This window comes from Pelophylax lessonae (genome assembly GCF_965119305.1).
Source record: "Pelophylax lessonae genome assembly, chromosome: 3".
Taxonomy (NCBI): Eukaryota; Metazoa; Chordata; class Amphibia; order Anura; family Ranidae; genus Pelophylax; species Pelophylax lessonae.
The window spans coordinates 96,404,864-96,418,313 of record NC_138770.1 but is presented as its reverse complement, the minus strand read 5'-3'; the positions used below and the strand labels follow the sequence as shown (position 1 = coordinate 96,418,313).

At 43.0% G+C, this 13,450-nt stretch overlaps 1 protein-coding gene across 1 annotated transcript in view; it reads left to right on the top strand.

Annotated features, from left to right (window-relative positions):
• GATA4 (GATA binding protein 4) overlaps window positions 1-13,450 on the top strand; it is a 93,392-nt gene that overhangs the window by 63,866 nt on the left and 16,076 nt on the right. Inside the window, exon 3 of the mRNA XM_082251381.1 lies at window positions 9,894-10,060. Coding sequence (XP_082107507.1) covers window positions 9,894-10,060 — 167 coding nt within the window. The remainder of the gene's footprint in view (window positions 1-9,893; window positions 10,061-13,450) is intronic.

The window sequence follows — 13,450 nt, the reverse complement described above, 5'->3', positions numbered from 1 at the left end:
GCGATTCGGTACTGCGTGAGTTTAACAGACAATTGCGCGGTCGTGCGACACTGTATCCAAATAAAATTGATGTCTTTTTTTTCCCACAAACAGAGCTTTCTTTTGGTGGTATTTGATCACCTGTGCGATTCTTATTTTTTGTGGTATAAACAAAAAAAGAGCGACAATTTCGAAAAAATAACAATATTTTTCACATTTTTTTTATATGAAATTCTCTAAAAAAAAATGTAAAAATCAAAATTTTTTAACATTTTAGGCAAATTTGTTTTCTGCTACATATTTTTGGTAAAAAAAAATCACAATAAGCACATTGATTGGTTTGCGCAAAGGTTATTGCATTTACTAACTACGGGAAAGAGTAGTACCTTGCCACATTAGTCACATTGGGATGTTCAGCTAATAAACCTGGATTTTGATCACACCTGGAGTGTAGCCATTTCTTCTACATTTGATTATCCATGGAGGCGAGCCGAGGCGTGCACCGGTGTGTCATTAGGCTTCTGAAATCACCTAGAGCAGTGAGTTCTCTTCCTTTTTGTCTACTATCATAAATATTCATTGGCCTTCTTGCTTCAATCCATGTTTCTATCCTCCTGGTAACCTTGGAAGAACTGTGTGGTGTTGCGGATGTAAATATCATTTTCCCAGGGTTATAAGAGCCGTGATTAATGAAGTCTCTCCTTTTCCTCTTATACAGCAGACCTGTCTGTCAGAGGGCTCTGATCCTTTCAAATGGGAAATTGTTGCTCCCTCTGTCTGGTGCAGCTGTGGGGCGACCCACTCAATCCCTATTGTTCCAAGACCCATGGGACAATAATAAGTGTAGAAAGTACAATTTGTAGTTTATAGAAGTGTTTCCTCTCCTGTCTGCTGCTTGTAGAAGAAGTGGAAGGAGGGGGCGAGGGTTGGAGGGAGAGGAACGTGTAAGAAAAATCCCATAATGACAGGACTTAAAGCCAAGTTAAGTAACTGGAAGCCATAAAGACATTTAGCTGTAAACTCTGGCTGTGGCCTTATTAGCTAAGAAAATATTAGTACAGAGAAAGGGCTACCAGTCCGTGCCAGGCTAGACAATATACAGGGACTGTTTGCCTTTATGATTAGGTCATGCTAATATAGGTTGAAGGTCTTTCATTATGAAAACTTTACATTTAATTTAAGTATTTGTCTTGGCTGTAGACATATAGACACAGTGCTTAAAGGAGAACTTATTATTATGAAATTCAAAGGAAATGTGAACCTTTCAGTAACCGTCTGCATTTGCTTGAGTGAATGCCATGTCATGTCACACTATAGAGAAGGGGGTCTCTAAACTACAGTCCTTGAGTCAAATCCACTGCAAGATTTTATCCTGCCCTCTGAATAAAGGGGAGGCTCTCATGGGGCACTGATGTACTCGGGGGGCTCTGATGGAGACCCTAAGGTAAGGGGAGACTCTGATGGGAACTCTGATGTAGGGAGGGACTGTGATAGTGACTCTGATGTAAGGGGGACTTTTTTGTAAGGGAAACTGATGTAAGGGGGAACTCTGATGGGGACCCTGATGTAAGTGAAGACTCTGATGTGGGTGGGGGGGGGGGACTTTAATAGGGTTTCTGATGTAAGGGGAGACTGTCACGGGGGCCCTGATGTAAGGGGGACTTTCATAGGGAATCTGATGTAAGGGGAAACTCTGGTGGGGACCCTGATGTAACGGAAGACTCTGATGTGGAGGGGTCACTGATGTAAGGGGGGAGCTATGATGGGGCCATAATATAAGGGGAGCCCTGATGGGGTGCCTGATATGGGGGGATCTGATGGGGAAAATGATATAAGGGGGAACATTGATGGGGACCCTGATATGAGAGGGGACTCTGATGTAAGGGGGGAATCTGATGGGGACTCTGATGTAAGGGGGGCTTTAATGGGAAACCTAGAGTAAGGGGAGACTCTGATGGGAACTCTGATGTAAGGGGGGCTTTAATGGAGACCCTGATGTAAGCGGGACTTTCATAGGGAACCTTATGTACGAGAAGATTTTGAGTTAAGGGGAACTCTTGTGGGGACCCTGATGTAATGAAAAACTCTGATGTAGAGGGTACACTGATGTAAGGGGGAGGGGGCTATGATGGGGGCCATATTATAAGGGGAGCTCTGTTGGGGTCCCTGATATGGGGGGGGATCTGATGGGGAACATGATATAAGGGGGAACCCTGATGGGGACCCTGATATGTGAGAGGACTCTGATGTAAGGGGGGAATCTGATGGGGACTCTGATGTAAGGGGGGCTTTAATGGGGAACCTAGAGTAAGGGGAGACTCTGATGGGAACTCTGATGTAAGGGGGGCTTTAATGGAGACCCTGATGTAAGCGGAACTTTCATAGGGAACCTTATGTACGAGAAGATTCTGACTTAAGGGGGAACTCTGATAGTGACCCTGATGTAAGTGGGGACATTAATGAGGACCCTAAAGTAATAACTTGTATAATAATAAAGAAATTATATAGGAATATAATATAGAAAATTACTAGTTGTTAACATTGTGCAAATTGTGCAAATTTCCTGACACTCACTCCTCACTTTTCCTGAATCAGGGGCCCCATTGCCCCGCCAGGACCTTGGCTAAGTACCAGTTGATATAATTTATACCGCTAAAGCAGCCCATACATTAGTAATTTTTTTTCTTTTTTTGTTTTTCAACCAACTATTTTTTCAAATTCTTTTCTACTTAAAAAAAAAATCAGGTCCCAGTTTTTTTTTTTTTTTATTTGTGTAAGTTTAAACTCAATTTTAATAATTAAAAAAGAAAACTTACAAAACTTTTCTTTTGCGATGAGTAACCAGGCTCCAACCCGTATATGGCTTTGTTATTACAGATACTCGCTGAGCTGGTTGCGAGTTTCTTTTGCTACTCGGTTTAAGAGAGCGGCGTTCTAAATATTTACACATGGTAAAGGCAGGAGGTACAATAAATGCATATTATACTGTGATTTACAATGTTTCATTCCCCGTGTCAAAATACAGAGGGGAGAAAATTACTAGTTGTTAATCATGGTTTGTAAAAGAGGAATGTATGTAGCTACATTATAGTTATTTTAATTTGTAGAGGTAGCCTTTTATATTTTCATCTTAAAGGAGAACTAATTTCTTTTTCTTTTTCTGGATAGAGGGTTATAATCTTTGTTATTTTTTCCATCTGTGGTCCATTGGTGAGATTTCCCTTCACTTCCTGTCCCATAGCCAAAACAGGAAGTAAGAGATAATCCCTCCAAAGTGAGGGAATTCCTGGTTATCACCAGATTTATGGCTGGAATACACGATAAGAAAATCGGCCGAAAATTTCCGTTCAGCACGCGATCGGACGATATTCTACTCGTTAATGCCCAGCCATCAATGAGCGATATCGATATCGTGAACGAAAAATACCGCTTGAAAACACAAAAAATTCTGTTGTCTCGTTTGCGAAAGAACGATATTCTATACGAGGTCGTTCGGTTTAAATCTGTATAACCTCATCACGCATGCCCGGAAATATTTTCCCGGAAATGTTTGTCGACCCGGAAGCATTGCACAAGTTCAAGAAGTTTCGTAAACACAAATGAAAAAAGCTAAAGAAGGCCTCTCAGCAAAAATATATCGTTGGATATATATGGATCAATAATGTTGGCAACGTTTTCGACCGACGAACACTGTTTCGATGGTCGGCGGGCAACGGCCGGGCGATATTCGGACCGCATATGTTGGCAACGTTTTCGACCGACAAATACTTTTTCAAACGTCAATGTTTGAATGATCGGGCGATATTCTAATCGTGTATTCAGACCATTAGTGTCCCCATTAGAAGATTTCCCCTTTATTCCTTTTCTGATGACAACCCATAATTTGAGATTTCCTTTCACATTTATGCTCGAAAACTGTAAACAGGATAAATTACAGGCGCGAATCTCTGGGGAACAGATGGCAATAAAAGCCTGAAAGGGGTTGTAATCCTTCTCCACACTGTTCAAAACTAAAAAAATAGCTTTGCTTTTCTTTATTTAATTAGATTTTCAATAAAAGATGTCACATGATGTCCCAAGGAACTCTTCCTCTTCTTCCTGAAAGCATGGTCTTAGTTCCTGGGGTTGGTGTTTGACTTTTCCTAGACTTCCTCAATAAATCCTGAGGACAACTACCATGGACTTGTTCCTATCTTTCTTGATGATAGGCTCTTGGCCTTGATGCAGGCCTTGAAGTACATGATGAGGAGGAGGGGAGGACTAGCAGGGGAAGGTAGAAGGAAAGAACAGGGCATATCTAGATTATTCAATGATGCTTCACTGACTGTCACCCACGGTCATACCAGTGCTGTATCTTGGCCTAGGCCAACAAGGCCCAGGCCTAGGGCAGCACTTTGCAGGGTGGCAGCAAAAAAGCTGCGCCCCACATTGAAAAAAAAACAGCCTCCTCCTGGCTCCCGCACGAAAAGGGTCCCCACCGGCTTGTACTACACTTTTAGTATAGTGCCAGTCCTATGGGGCAAATCAGTCTAGCACCCCCATAAAGCAGTCACACTGCTACCTGCTGGTACTGATGGGCACTAGTAGGCTTCACTGATGGCCACTGATGAGGTTAAACTGATAAGCTGCACTGATGGGCACTGATGGACTGCATTAATGGGCACTGATAGGCTGAACTGGTGGCCACTGATCGGGCTGTACTGATGAGGCCGCACTGATGAGGCTGCACTGATGGGCAGTAATGAGGCTGCGCTGATGGGCACTGATAAGGCGGCACTGATGAGGCTGGACTGATGGGCACTGATAGACTGGTTGTGATCTGTGGTTTACAGATAACAGGATGGGTCATAAACAGGAAGGGGTGTGGCCTTTACAGGAAGAGGTGGGTCATATTTAAATTAGGGGCTGCACAAGTTTAGTCAGGCCTAGGGCTGCACAAAACCTAAATACACCACTGGGTCATACACTGGTGGAGGTCCCTTCCACCATAAGAGAGGCCCAATGGAGGTGACCATGACAGCCACAGGCACCCTCTATCTCTGTAAGTGTTTCTTATTTTTCATACAAAAATTCTCCCTTTTCAGTCCACTATACTGTCCATGCCATGTCATAACCCCAAGAGGGACGGTATGAGCCCCATGGAGTGTGCCCATGATAGACTGGGCTCACCTGAATTGGATTAACTGAAGATCTCTATTTTTTTCTACTACATGTGGATGATACTTCAAAATATAAGGGGCCCACAAAATGATTTTTTTTTTTTTAGGGGGGGTCCTTTTCAGAAACTGCAAGGAAATTGCTGTAAATGCTTATCAGTGTTCTAATGAGGAAGTGTCACACTTTCGGCCCCACATAAAGTTGTGTTCAGATGGAGAAAGTTTAACCAGCAGCATCCGCAAGAGTATATTCTTCTTCAGAGGTCTTCAAACTATGGCCCTCCAGTTGTTCAGGAACTACAATTCCCATCATGCCTAGTCATTTCTGTGAATCTCTGAGTTTTACAATGCCTCATGGGATGTGTAGTTCGGCAACAGCTGGAGAGCCATAGTTTGAGGATCCCTGCTTAGAAGTTTATTTTGAACACTTGGTTGGGAGAAGAACAAGCAATGGCAGTTAGCATGGGGTTGGTATGTCGATGAGCGTTCCCCTTCTATTTAAGGACAGGGCTCAAACTCCTGTCATTAGCTGCACAGAAAAGTTGGTTGCTCTCTAACCTTTGTCTTGTTTTAAGAGTTGTGTCAACTTGATGTGAAATATTAGGTGCTTTGCATGGTAGAAACCCTGTTAATATAAAGGATGGTAGGTATTTGCATTCGTAAACATAAATTTGGCATATGTAGGCTAAACCTTAATAGAGTTTTTATATATGCATATCATTTGTAATCTAAGACTCCAGCTGCCTTTTTTTTACATTTGGATAGAGCAGGAAAAGTTTTGCATTTTTGTAAGGATTTTATGTCTGTGTCCCATTGGGATAATCAGGGCTGCTGTTAGAAATCGCGGGGCCCCGTACAGACTACCTGGCAGGGCCCCCCCAAGGAAATCAACAAAAATCACTATTAGCAGACACAAATATAACATAACTCGCATAATTCCTGCTAAATCTAATGTGAAATAAAAAAGAAGATGAGATGAGAAAAATATACAGGCTGGGCAGTTGGAGCTCAGTGATCAGAGAGAGAGAGAAACAAAGTTACAATTTACAAATAAACTCCTGAGCAGAGATAAGTGCTGGGAGGGGGGCCCACACAAGGTAGGGGGATTAGTGAGGGACGACTGTCTCTTTCTCAACAGATAAAAGCTGATAGCAGGGAGAGGGACAGATCAGATTCAGGTGCTGGAGGAAGATTTCTGTATTTGTTGTCCATCACTAATCCCCCTCTCTGTGTGGGCCCCCCTGTGTGCTCGGGCCCCCTACAAGAGGGCTGGTGGTCCCCCCCTATCAGCGGCCCTGGGGATAATGAGTCACCAGGTCAATAAATTATTGCAAATCTTCAACAGTGGCACAGTTCAGCAATGAAAATACTTGTCTAGGAAAACTTGGCCTGTCCCATGTAAATGATTTCTCCTCACTCTCTGTTGGGGTGACATCTTCATTCTTCATCTTAGTAACATACTGTGTGTCAACATTTGACTTGGTAGGAAAGTGGGAAGTTGCACCCCGATGACATCAGATGACATCCAGATTTATCAAACTCAGATATAGCACACTGCAGTCCTGCCTAGGACCATTCTCCTCCTCCAATAGGGATAGTCCTAGGCATCCTGTTTTGCTAATGAGTTCATAAAACGTGATTGAGTTCCCTTTGGTTGGCACCAGTGGTGGTTCTACATTAAATTGCTCCCCGGGCAAGACTCCCTCCCGGCGCCCCCCCCCCTCACCCCCCCCAAAAAAAAAAAATAACATGACAACATAACAATAAATGCAGAGTGCCACAGCATTGCCCCCAATAAATGCAGAGTGCCACAGCATTGCCCCCAATAAATGCAGAGTGCCACAGCATTGCCCCAATAAATGCAGAGTGCCACAGCATTGCCCCAATAAATGCAGAGTGCCACAGCATTGCCCCCAATAAATGCAGAGTGCCACAGCATTGCCCCCAATAAATGCAGAGTGCCACAGCAATGCCCCCAATAAATGTAGAGTGCCACAGCAATGCCCCCAATAAATGCAGAGTGCCACAGCAATGCCCCCAATAAATGCAGAGTGCCACAGCATTGCCCCAATAAATGCAGAGTGCCACAGCAATGCCCCCAATAAATGCAGAGTGCCACAGCATTGCCCCCAATAAATGCAGAGTGCCACAGCAATGCCCCCAATAAATGCAGAGTGCCACAGCATTGACCCCAATAAATGCAGAGTGCCACAGCATTGCCCCCAATAAATGCAGAGTGCCACAGCAATGCCCCCAATAAATGCAGAGTGCCACAGCATTGCCCCCAATAAATGCAGAGTGCCACAGCATTACCCCCAATAAATGCAGAGTGCCACAGCATTGCCCCCTTTCAATGTAGAGATGCCAGCGTCACGCGTGCCACCTTTCAATGCAGAACGCCAGCGTTCCACCCGTCCGTGCACTTACCTCACTTCTCTTCAGTTCAGTCCCCAGATTCCCCGCGTCTCCTCAGTCCTCCCGCGGCGCCTCCTCCTCGGCCAATGGCGTGGGGTTTGCCTTTCGGCCAATCAGGAAGTTGGAGGACCTGCTCCCTGATTGGCCAGGAGGAGGATCAGTGTGACAATAGCAAATTTTCATTTGCTATTGTCACACAATGGGCGGGCTCGGGGGGAGCAATGCTCTGCCCCTCGGCTCGGCTGCCAGCCTGCCACAGTGAAATTATTCAAAGTTCCTCGGGCGGCCCAGTACCATTTGATCCACGGACCGGTACCAGTCCGCGGCCCGGGGTTGGGGAACACTGTCATGCCGCCCCCCACGTGTCATGAAAAAATGCCGCCCCGGGCGGCTTCCCCGTTCGCCCATGCCTAAAACCGCCACTAGTTGGCACCCAGGGTTGCAGAGGTGAGGAATTTTCATACAAGCTTGAAGCTGTGACTTCTCTCTACATGTCTAACTTGGCATCAGAGGGACAGGAATTGGAGGTAAATACTCAACAATAGGGGAGGAACAGGAAGTAAAAGTATGTCCCCTACAATTGATTCAATGATAAAGGCCTAACAGAGGAACTAATGCTTCCCCACTATATCCAAACGAAAAAATAAAAAATGAATAGAGTTGGACTTCATCCAGCAAACTATTTACGGTACATAGACATTATAAGATAACCCCTAGATGTAAAAGTTGCTGTATAGGTGTTATTACGCAAGGCTTAAATCTGTATGAAACCTTAGGTTACCTATAGATCTGAGATGTTCTTTGCCTGATCCATTCAATAAAATTCCATTGGTAAAAGTCTGTATGTCTGTAGATATACTGTGACTGTTGTAGTTGACCCCTAGTTTTGTGATCGTAGAGAATAAAAAGTATCCATCTACAATAGATTTTCCGAGATTATCACTTTTGTTCTCCAGGAATATATTTAGCACCAAGGGAACTCTGCTTAGTCCATTGAAGTGACTCTGTCACTAAAATAAAGCTTTACCGTAATGTGTCCTCTTCATACTGGGATACTCATCTATCCTATCCTAGTGCGATGCCTTCCCCTCAGTAGTAAAGATAGTAAAGCCTGCCTTACTTCTAGGAGTGTTGATTTTCTGGCCCCCTGCTGCATACTGCCGTAATACTGAGTTCCATATCTAGTTGTGATGGGGGGGCCGTCAGTGAGAACCTCAGCTTGCAGGTGAGATAAAACTAATGTAAGAATCAGTCTGCAGGATCTTCAGTCGGGGGTTCTTCTCAGAGTTGTATAAAGTACTCGAAACCCATACTTGAGTAAAAGTACAAGTGCTCGATCAAAAAGTGACTTGAGTAGAAGTGGAAGTGCTCAATCAAAAAGTGACTTGAGTAGAAGTACTAAAGTATTCAACATTTTTTGTACTTAAGTATTGCAAGTAGTTTTTTTAAAAATTTTGCTACTCAAGTACTGAAAGTAAAAGTACCAGTAGTTTTGAAAAAAAAAATTGCTACTCAAGTACTGAAAGTAAAAGTACAAGTACTGTGTTATGTAGTTATTAAAGAAAGAAGTCAAAAGTTTGAACATCATATTGTTTTTTATTATTTCAAATGCAGCTTTTATTTATACATACAGTAGCTTTTATTTTCGTATGCGCTGATAATACACATGTTTTGAGCTTCATGAAACCTGCCATCTACTGTTATGGCAGTGGTAATTTTTATAATTGTAACGAGTAACTATGCAGCACAAAAAAAAAATATCGGAGTAGAAGTATTGAAATAATTGAAAAAAATGTAGTGTAGTAAAAGTGGAAGTAGGAGAAAAAAATTCTACTCTAGGAAAGTACAGATACCGCCTTTCGGTACTTAAGTACAGTAGTGAAGTAGTTCTACTTAGTTACTATACATCTCTGGTTCTTCTCCACTACTGCTTGGCTTGGTGCCATGGGTGGTATGAGAAGTGACTATGCCATGTTTTATTTGCGGTGGACACATTATTGTAAAGTTTTATCTTAGCAACACATTTGCTTTACCATATAGACTACATCAGTGATGGTGAACCTTGGCACCCCAGATGTTTTGGAACTACATTTCCCATGATGCTCGAGTACACTGCAGAGTGCATGAGCATCATGGGAAATATAGTTCCAAAACATCTGGGGTGCCAAGGTTCACCATCACTGGACTACATCATACATGCTTTTGGAAAGATCTGCCATAAGAAGGACCTCTTGCTGGCCAAATCCTTCAACCATCATCTTAAGTCTACAGCTAACCATCTTTGGAATCCCAGGTTGTTTCAGGTGGAAAAGATCTGATTTTCTTTCTCTCCTATTCTTGCAGAGTTTTTCGATGATTTCTCTGAGGGGAGGGAATGCGTCAACTGTGGAGCGATGTCCACCCCTCTGTGGAGAAGGGATGGTACAGGCCACTATCTCTGCAATGCCTGTGGGCTTTACCACAAGATGAACGGAATCAACCGCCCATTGATCAAGCCTCAACGAAGGCTGGTAAGATTCTTTAGGGGTTTTGTATTTATTTAAAGTGTATATAAAGCCAATGGAGAGTCCAAGACTCAGACCGAGTGTTGAAGGGTTTTCAGTGCTGCGTGTTGGGATGATTTACTCTGTTTGCTGACCATTGTTACCTGGACTGAAATGAAGGGATAATCCAACTTTTTCAGCTATGATCAGAACAAGAACTGAGGGGAAATTTTCCAGTTGGGACACCTGTTTAACCACTTAAGCCCCGGAAGATTTTACCCCCTTCCTGACCAGGGGTATTTTGCGATTCGGCACTGCGTGACTTTAACGGACAATTGCGCGGTCGTGCGACGCTGTACATAAACAAATTTGACGTCCTTTTTTTTCCCACAAACAGAGCTTTCTTTTGGTGGTATTTGATCACCTGTGCGATTTTTTGATCATGCGCTACAAACAAAAAAAGAGCGTCAATTTTGAAAAAATAACAATATTTTTCAAATTTTTTTTATATGAAATTCCCCCCAAAAAATGTAAAAATCAAAATTTTTTAACATTTTAGGCCAATTTGTTTTATGCTACATATTTTTGGTAAAAAAAATCGTAAAAAGCGTATTTTGATTGGTTTGCTCAAAAGTTTTTGCGTTTACTAGCAAAGGGAAAGATTTTTGTCATTTTTGTTGTTTTTTTTTTAACGCGTATTTGCAGCGATCTGCGATTTTTTTTTGCCGGACTGCGACATTGCGGCGGACAGATCGCACCCTTGACTGACATTTTTGACACTTTTGGGGTTACCAGTGACATTACTACAATAATCAGTGCTATAAATATGCACTGTCTGTAAAAATGACACTGGCAGGGAAGGGGTTCATTTTTATAGGTGATCAAGAGGTTAATGTATGCCTGGTGCTTACTGACGTGTGTGGGGGGAGGGGACAGTGTGACACAAGGACAGATCGCAGGTTCAGCTATGCTGAATCCTGCAATCTGACCCTGCCTGTCACTTAGGAGATCCACCCGCTCTGTTTACACAAGCGGGCGGATCTCCACATTCGATTCCCCGACGATCGGGGAAGAGCAGCGGTGATCACTGCCTCTACTCCCCTGGCCCAACAACGCTGTGACTGAATACAGCGGGAGAGGGGAATATCTGGTGACGTAGGTCTATGTCGCCAGACGTTATCGAGCCACTTTGCCGCAGTACAGCTCTAGTGAGCAGCGGTAAAGTGCTTAAGTGGCGACAGTCTAAGAGATTTACAGTAAAACCTTGGTTTGAGAGTGTTTTGCAAGACAAGCAAAATGTTTTAATAAATTTTGACATGATAAACTAGCGTTGTCACGTAGCGTCATGTCACATCTGAGTATAAAAGAGAAGAGAGGCGCCTCTAAGTGTAGCAATATGGTTACATTTAATGAAGGTACAACATTTAGTAACTCACATGGTTGATGATTATAACAGGCACATCTAAGTATGCAGGCATCTGGGGTAAAGCTGTCCACATAGACCATCCTCCACACTGCCATCCCTTCCACACTGCGCTCCGCGCCTTGCTTTTAAATCACTTTACTGCAGGGTAGTCTTCCCGGCCAGGACTGCAGCCTGCCGGCGGTGAGGAAGATGGTCTATGTGGACAGCTTTTCCCCGGATGCCTGCATACTAAGATGTGAATTGCTAAATGTTAAACCTTCACTAACCAGTTCTGGACTGGAAGATTTTCCCCCGTAATGACTAGGCTATTTTTTGTGATTCGGCACTGCATTACTTTAACTGATAATTGCGCAGTCGTGTGACGCTGTAAAAAAAAAAAAAAAATTGATATCCTTTTTTCTCCCTCAAATAGAGTTTTCTTTTGGTGATATTTGATCACCTGTGCGATTTTTATTTTTTGCGCTATAAACAAAAAAGAGCGACAATTCTGAAAAAAAAAAAAAAACAATATTTTTTACTTTCTGCTATATAACATTCCCAATCAAAAAAAAAATGTCATCCTTTTAGGCCAATTTGTATTCTGCTACATATTTTTAGTAAAAAAAAATTCCAATAAGTGTATATTGATTGGTTTGCGCAAAAGTTATCGCGTCTACAAACTAGGGGAAAAATGTATGTCATTTTTATTTATTTTTTTACTAGTGATGGCGGGGATCAGCAATTTTTAGTGGGACTGGGACATTGCGGCGGACAGATCGGACACCTAACTGACATTTTTGGGGGGACCAGTGACATTACTACAGTACTCAGTGCTAAAAATATGCACTGTTACTGTAATAATGACACTGGCAGGGAAGGGGTTAATACTGGGGGTGATCAAAGGGTTAGGTGTATGCCTAGGGCGTGTTTTCTAACTGTGTGGGGGATGGGCTTGTGCAATCAACAGAGAGACCTGGGATCCTAAATAGGAGGGTCACAGGTGATCTATATTGATTCCAGAGAGAACAATGGTGTGCTGTGTTTACAACAGCAGACCCGCTGTTCTCTCTCCATGGGGCGGGTGCCCAGTGGCAATCGCAGCCACTGGCTTTGTGAATCAGCTTCCCCGCTGGCGATTAGGGGGAAGGCGCCTCCGGTCGCACGCCCCCGTGGATCGCTGTACAGGTATGGCGATTCATGCAGTCAAGCCAGCCTGTCGCAGTTTATATGTGGCAGACGGTCGGCAAGCGACTAAGCCATATTGCTACACTTATAAGCGCCTCTCTTCTCTTTTATACTCTGTAGCTCCTGCTAAATTTTGCTTCTAATCCCCTTGTGGAGGCGCCATTTGTGGATGGACATTTTATGGTTACACAACCTATCACATTGCTATATTATTTTTATACGGACTATATACTGAAGGACTTATGAATAAATGGTTGTGAAACGAATCATCTGTTTCCATTATTTCCTTTGGGGAAGCTTGCTTTGATATAAGAGTGCTTTGGATTACAAGCATGTTTCTGGAATGAATTATTCAAGCAATCCAAGGATTTCCTGAACTTTGCTTTGGAGAGATTTCCTCCCAGTTCCTGTTGTATCTACAGAACAGGAAGTGAATGGAAATCTCCCAAACCGGACTCACATGGCAAAAAAAATCCCGGGTGAAATTTTAATCTTCGCCTACTGTATCCAAAATGTTTGACATGCATAAGTTTTGTTATAAAAATACAAGATAGTGTAGCAGCAGCTAGTCATTATCTTACTGACCCGGATCAAGAATGCAGAACGTCAGAAATCCTGACCGGCACGCTTGTTCCAGTTCAGCAACTCAATGGTAAGGGTGGCCTCCATATTTCTCACTAGAGCTTCCCTGAGATTCCAGAGCTTTATGAGCATTTACACATAACCAGTAAAGGTCTTCATAGTTATCTTAAGTTCTATGTATATTTCATAAAACCAGAGACTCTAAAATATTAAAGTTGTAATTCAGGCAAAAAGCTGAGAATACA